The sequence below is a fragment of the Pagrus pagrus genome (assembly GCF_965226575.1).
Source record: "Pagrus pagrus genome assembly, chromosome: 4".
Classification (NCBI taxonomy): domain Eukaryota; kingdom Metazoa; phylum Chordata; class Actinopteri; order Spariformes; family Sparidae; genus Pagrus; species Pagrus pagrus.
Genome location: NC_140188.1, coordinates 33,027,939 through 33,035,869, shown reverse-complemented (window position 1 = coordinate 33,035,869; position 7,931 = coordinate 33,027,939). Strand labels below are relative to the sequence as shown.

General features: G+C 39.3%; 1 protein-coding gene across 1 annotated transcript in view; it reads left to right on the top strand.

Annotated features, from left to right (window-relative positions):
* Positions 1–804: 804 nt before the first annotated feature.
* Positions 805–7,931, top strand: part of sez6b (seizure related 6 homolog b) — a 259,161-nt gene continuing 252,034 nt past the window's right edge. The window contains exon 1 of the mRNA XM_084350932.1: positions 805–1,164. Coding sequence (XP_084207058.1) covers positions 1,092–1,164 — 73 coding nt within the window. The 5' untranslated portion in view covers positions 805–1,091. The remainder of the gene's footprint in view (positions 1,165–7,931) is intronic.

Genomic DNA, 7,931 nt, shown 5'->3' with positions numbered 1-7,931 from the left:
GTAAATGTAATAATTTCACCAAAATTCTTTCAGTAATGGGTGAATATTGCTGCAAAAAGTGATAAATTACTCTAAAGCGTTACTGTCATAATGCGTTACTCCCAACCCTTGGCAGCTGGGAGTGGATGGGTAGAGGTTGTATTGAAGAAGAGTAGCTCGGAGCAGCTCATTTAAAGGGCATAAACACACAAATAAAGAAATTCATGTGAACTAGTTCATGTTTGGGACAATGGATTCAAAATGATAAACTATGAATGTGAACTAGTTCATTTTGATCTGTGTGAACTGAATTTTAACCCAGCTCTGGAATGTGCACAACACTGCCTTTGAAGGTCATCAGTCTTAAAATGACACTGCTTGTTAAAAGTTCCTTTTTGTACCTTCACATAAATGTAGGCGATTCTTTACTTGTACTTACAGTGGCTTTTTCTTGTATTTTTGCAGTGTGGTGTTCTGCAAAAATATTTCTTATTACCTATCCTTTAAGTGGCCTAAACATCAAAGTACTTCCACCAAGGGTGGAATTCATGAAACTCAATGGTTCCACGAGAAGTAAAAAAACCAACATGTTTTCCCCTTAAATATCCAGTGATGTGTTAACACATACAAAGCCTATTTAAAATCCAATTCCTAAGTAATTATGCAGTTTTTAGTTGAGTTCGTCCCAAACAAACAAGCTTCTTTAGCTTTCCGTGTGTTCCATTGGCCAACGCTAGGAGCTGTCCGTGGTGCTGAATGCACGGCGGCGGCGTTGCCCTGAGGAGGAGGCTCCCAGCACAGAGCACGGAGCGGGGCAGCGGCAGCGGCAGCGGCAGCGGCAGCAGCTCTCCAGTCTCCAGCCTCCCGTCAGTGGACTCAGTACAGTCAGTAGTCTGTAGTCGTAGTGGCGGAGCGAAACTAAGAGCCCGTCGTCTCTGTCAGTGAGTACATTCAGACAGAAAACCCGGGCTGAAGTCAGGAGAGTAGCACTCAGTGTGTGTAGTGTGTGTTTGTCGGAGCTCTCAGTGTTTCAGTCCACCAGAGGAAAAGTGTTGATCCCAAGGACGTTCACTAGGAAAAGCTTGAGAAGCTCAAAACGAGGACAAACCGTGATGAATGCGATCAGAGATTATTTTCCTCTCGTGCTTGTTCTGGTGGCGGTGGTGACGGACATGGGCGCCGAAGGTAAGAACAGTCACAGATATTTACTCCCTCTTATTTGTATTTATTCTCTCCCCGTGGTTGACGAGAATATTCAGGAGAGCTTTTCAGCCCTCGACCTCGTTACTTAAGAAGGTGTTGTTGTGGATTTGTGTGTTATTTCTGCCCGGGAAGCTCTCCGTTTTCACGATTTTCTTTTGTCGGTGCTTCCATGTGCTCAGACGGCTCACTGGCTTTCCTCTGAAAACACACTCCTTAATGTAATGAACACATGACTTCAACAGGGATGTGGTATTATGTGACATTTTAGGCTGTTTTTTCCCCATTCAAGTCAGACAGTATACATGCAAAGCCTACATGCAGTACACATCCTCAAAGCCTATTAAAGTTATCAATTATATAATATAAATCACATTGCAATTACAGTTCAAACTTGTTATATGATTACTCTATAGTTTCATTATCCTTTCCTCAAGTTTTTAATTTTCAAGAAGAAAAAAGAAAACTCAAGTAGGCAAACAGGCTGATAAAAATGTCATTTTCCAGCCTTGGAAAAAAACTAGAAGTACTCCAAATGAATGCAGCCTATCTCCTGGTGCTCTTGTCACAATAGTGGAATGGCTGATAGTGTTTTTTGCAGCCTCCCTGCATTATTCATGTCCCCTGACAAAGTAGAGTAGGCTACAAAACATGGGTGATGTTAGAGAGTTGTCTCACTGGATAGTTGCAACAATCTGAACAGTCACTCAATATTTCCTCACTCAATATCCCTGGGAAATTAATTCCCAGGGATTTATTTTTAAATCAATTCTCACTCTGCATATTTGGTGCATTACAAACTATCATCCAAATATCATACACACTCATCTGGATGGCAAGAAATAAACTTAGGGAATGTCTGAGGGAATGAAGTTATGTAAAGACAAACTCTTGCTCAGTCATCAGTCAGTCATCTTTTAATTGGATGTGTCTGTGTAGACACAACTGACACCAGCTTACTCCACAACCTTGGTAATTCAGGTTGTGATGGATGCTTACGCCTGTGTTTGTGTTTGCATAATCAGCCAGGGATGCCAAGGCATCACAGAATACGTGTTGACTGACTTTGTACATTCAGGTCTGGCTGCTGACTTGACAGTGAGTGTGTTCAAAAAGCTGACAAGTAATCGTGACATGGATCAGGCTGCGTCCTCTATTTAGTCCAAATACTTCAAGCTCTGATGATTTTTTTATGTTTGGAGATGAGTTTCAAATACAGAATCATTTATTTAGAAATGCGATGCTAGTTCAGTGATGAGGCCAGGTTGTGTGATCACCACCACCATACCTTCACACACACTTCAAAACCTCACAACACACACACACACACACACACACACACACACACACACACACACACACACACCAACCAAACACAAACACACATAAATAATACAAGAGGTCCTTGCTTATTTGTACCTTTCCATACTACATATAATTCTAAGCAGACTTGAGTCTGTAGTAACTTCCCACAAGGAAATAAAAGTAAATATGTAGACTAAAGCTGATTGCACAGCACTATCTGCCCGCAATGTAACACAAAGGGGAAATGGTTAAAAGGTAAAAATTGTCAAAACTGGTAAAAATAAAAAACAAAACAGCACAGAATTCACACAGAGTAGAAGCTGTAATCTGTAACAAAGAACAGACAGACACACACACACACACACACACACACACACACACACACACACACACACACAACATTATCAACCAAGAACACAGAGAAGAAAAACCGATGCCCCATTTAACACCTATAATAAAGGATTTATAGGCTTAATTGATCATTGTGGTTAAAAGCTCTTAATAAGAACAACTTCTAGGTTGACAGGTTGTGAAAAACCGTTCTGACCGGTAAGTCATTAATAGTTGAGTCATGACTGTTTGCTGTCCTGGCTCCACAATGATGGAACAAGCTCCCCATTGACATCAGGACAACAGACACACATCCTCTGTTGCAGACTGAAAACTCATCTGTTCAGACTGCACCTTGACCCGTGAAAAAACAAACAAACAAACAAACAAACTATCCCTTATTATCCCTTGTTTCTGTTTCGTTGAAGCAGTTCAGCAAAATTGATGAAGCTGATGGACTAAAAACTTTTAATGTTTGGCCTCATGATTAAATAGACTTTTTGTAAGTTGCTTCAAATAAAAGTGTCAGCTAAATAAATGTAATGTAAAAAAAGTCGTTGATAAAGTGTTGTCTGTTCATTAATAATCCAACACTTCTGCAGTAGTAAATGTTAACCTGTTAATACATTTTGGTGCCTGCAGCTCTTTTTCAGGTCAGAGGCTCCATGATAAACTAAAGAGAAAAAAAGGCAAAGCAAGTCATGCTGTGGAGGACAAACACCAGCCACAACCTGACAACCCTTGAATGATTTTTATTAATGGACAGTTACTCATGTAAGCTTTGAAACAATGTCTGCTTGCTGTAATTGTTCCTCCTGTTCATACTGGCCATAAAAAAATCCTTTCTAATGAGCTTTCAATGTCTGATAGGGAACAAAATAAACAGTCCTCCTGTGCAAAAATGCAATCCAAAGTTTGTCTGAAGTTAACATTAGGCTTCAGCAGTCTGAGTTAATCAAATCAAATAGATTCCGTACCTCCAAAAGCTCAGCAAAAATTGTATTTTTTAATAAATCATTTAATAAATGCACACATTCCATTTCTAATTCAGGCCCTGATGCTATGCAGTCCAATGATGTTGCACACTATATGGCATTTTCACATCGGTTCAATTAATTACTTTAGATATATGATCCTTACAGTAAGTGAAATCTTAAAAAACCTCATGCTGTGTGTTTATGGCTGCACTAGTACATCCAATTAAAATAGTTTCTGTGCCTTGTGTATCATTTTTGACACATTTCCACATAACTCAGCAGGATGTGTTGGTATCACTGGAAACGTTGTGGTTTTAAAGAGAATGTCAAAAGAAATTTTGTTGGTTTGAACAATGCTTGGCTGCATAACATAAGCCCGTTCTCATTCCCTTCGTGCCAAATGTCGTAGCCTGGTGAGTGTAGAAGTAAAAAGAAGTCCAAGTAGGGATTGGTTGGACTACATTGATATGAAGTTATGTTGGGTAAAACGTTCACTTATATAAGTTGCATAATATATGTAAGTGACATGGTTGAACATTATTTTCACACAAAGCATGATATTTTCCAAAATCTAATCGGTTGTAGAGGTTATGATTTAACCAGTTGGGGCACTTGTGTGTTCTAGCTTTTCACATTTTTTAACATCGGATCCCTCTGCTCCAGAAATATTCATATGCTGTGTGGTATTCCAAATCATCTAATCTATCACTTGTTCATATTTTGTGAATTTACAGTAGGTCTTAGTGTTGAGATTAATCAGCTTTATGAGATGCTATTCTTGCTCTAATAGACAAGTATCACCCAAGGCAAGTGATACTTCACATTAACAATGGCCATCCTTCACCCTGCCCCCTGATTAGCCTGTAATCAGCAGTGCCAGGACCCTGCAGCCTCTTTGTCTGGCTGCCACCTCTTGCGATGATACTGATTCAAACCTCCTTACTGTCGCTGATGCACAAAACAGCATGTTCTGTGAGTGCCTCACTTGCATAAAATAAACCTAGCATGAAATAAATGGAGTGTCTTTGGGGAGACAGGATGGCAGAGGTCAGAGAGACTGTCCTCTTTTGGATCACTGCTGGCTTCAGGGGTGATGGACTGTAGCTGACCTTTACCTCTGACCTCTCTGGAAGGCAGACAGATTTCCTTCAGCAGGGATCTGTAACATAAACTTCTGCTTTATGCTTTATCCCATTTCTCACAAATCGCAAATACTTTATATTACATATGGCTGTCTTTCAAAGCATGTAAAAGTGTTTCAATTCCATTTGTTTTTTTTTTCCAGCTTTCCAGGCAGCAATTTGTTTCCATTCATGGCTTCATGAAAATCAATTTGTACAGACAGTAACCCTCAATGTGATCTTCATGTCCGCTGTGTTAAAGTAGTGCAGGCACTGATTAGTCAACAGATATAAGAAGCGATGATACTTACTGTGATTGATATCAGTTCCAACCACCTTTATACTGAACCTCTTAAGCTGATATTCTCATTTGAAATGAAAAAAGCAGTATTACATTCGCAACAAATGTAAAATAGAAGACTCAGGACTAGTAGTCTCAGACTATAGTAGGTTACAAAAATCGTGAAGCCCATAACTAATTAGTTATTCTTGCACTTCCTCTTTGAATCACCCAAACGACAGAAACCTTTGTGGCCAAAGGTCAAATGATTTCATTCAAAATTTAAATAAGAAAAATGAAATTGTTGTTTTGTTTTAACACTATTAATATTTTTTTTTAACAGTACCAATATGTAGAACAATGCACACATATTATTCTGACTTTGCTGCAACACTCATGCTCTCCTCTATCCATTTATTTACAGGTATTTGTTGTATGTTGAAACTCTGTACATACAAACTGCAAATGTGCTAGCTATCAGAGTGAAGAAGTGCCTCCAGTCTGAGTCAGTAGTGAGGTGACAATATTGCCGTTTCAGCTTTGGGCTAGTTTCTCCTTAACGGTTTACCCTGGCTTCTACACTCGCAGCTGATTGCTGCTCTGTTATTCATCAGCCTGGCTGTTTCTCTCTCTGGTTACAATGTCTGTGCTGTCTGACAGCAGGCACTGAGCGACATAGCGAGTTATGGTGGACCTGAAATAGGAGCTGTTTTGATGATGTCCCTGAGGTTTTGGGGTCAGGCATTCTGTCCTTTTTCCTTCAGATTACTGCAGAGATAAATACGCTGGGCCCGGCTGACCCAGACCAAGCGATGCCCCCGGAGTCCCACCCCCAGGGCCTGCTTGAATTGCCACTGCCTGTCATCATTGTCAGCGCTCTGCTGGGAGAGCTGACTCAAACTAATGGCTGCTGCAAGGCTCACTGGGCTAAAGGGGCTTTATTTTAGGCCAACAACAGCAACAACTCAGTACACCAAACACTCATATACACATCACAGCCTTCAGATTCTAAAAGAACTCAGTGGTGTTTGCAGAAGTAAGGAAGGCAGCCTTACACAATGGAAACACACACACTGATTTGTGATAAAACACTGGTTCTTTTTTTTATATATATATATTTGTCATCACACTGTTGAAGCCTTCTCATTTGAAAATATTATTATATGTTATTATTTTTTTGAGAGGAAGCAGTATGTTCTTGTGTTTCACATATGGGTTTTTAAAGCGTGGGAGGTGCAAGGTTTTTGCAGAGACTAACGCCTGAACACCATTTCACTGAACCATTCAATCGATTAGTTTGGAGTTGTTTAAAGCAGGGCTGGATTTACCCACTGTGGGGTAAAGGGGCAAAAATGAACTGTGGGCCCCCGATCGACCCCCTTGTTTTTCTCACTCTAGGCATTTTGTTTGTATTCGTAATTTACAATATAAACCAAAGTAATAAAATGTTATTTATAAGGCAGGGCCTGATGATTATGTGAAAATGCAGGTTTTAGGCCCCATATAATTTCATTCTACAGTAAACTGTGCTTTAGTGTTGCAAATAGCATTAACAAACACATTTTATATTAATGAGACTGCTACAACCTAATTTCCTCTGGGCATTTAGTTAGCTGCTTTGGCTTTGTAATCCAGCATTGGTTGAAAGGTGTATTTTTTCACTTTGATGGAGCTGGGCTGTTACCAGGCTCACAACCTTTGTGCTAACCTAGGCTAAACACATGCTTGATTTTTGTGTATGTCTGAGGTATGTGCTTAATTGTGTATTTGTTTTGCTCCTGTTGAACATTTTTGAGAGGTACCCTGCTCGATGAGCAGGCGCCTTGTGTATAAGAAGCTCAGCAGCGGTTTGGCTTTAATTCCAACTTGTGGCACTTCACTGCATGTCGTCTCCTCTCTCTTTGCCCCCTTTCCTGTCACAATCTTGAGATGTCCTATTAAATAAAGGAATAAACCCTCCAAAAAAAGGGGACATTTTTGAATGCTACAAAAGATAAAAAGTTACAAATTTTTTTCCAAGATTCCCAGTGCAACATAGATCCCACATACATTTTTTGACTAGCAGGACTGTAATGTTATCAAATTATTGATAAAACAGCAACAACATATGTTCATGTTTAATTTATTAATTTAACAGTTCAATCATATTTTGTGCAAATTATATCTTCTTACCCTCAATTCAAGACTGGACCATGAGAAGTGTGCAAAGGCCATCAGACCCTCAAAGGCCCAGATTACTTGTGGAGCAAGTGATTTGACTGATGAAGAATTTGTTTGGGAAGATGCATTAAATCAAAACAGAAATTAAAATGATGCCAGCATTTTCTTGCACTTCAACCTATACCTCACATTGAACTATTAAACCTACACCAAACTTCATCATTTTTACCTTTTCTTGAGGCCTTGAAGAGCCCCATTCCAGCATCTATTTTAGCATCTGAAATATTTTAGTTGATATTATGCTTTTATAGTATATGCTTGAATAAATAAGCTTTAAGTGAAATTATAAAACCAAACTAACTTTGTAACCCAGAGCACCACAGCTCATATCAGGGGTGTACAAACCCAAAGACTCTCCACTGACATTCATAAATGACAATGAAAAGCAGCTGATCTATACATTCTGACACAATTGACTGATCATCAAAATAGTTTTTAATATTTTTTTTTCCGATTGACTAATCAATTGATCCCCTAATCATTGCATGTGTAGCTGCAAGCTTCCTTAGTGGGTTAATC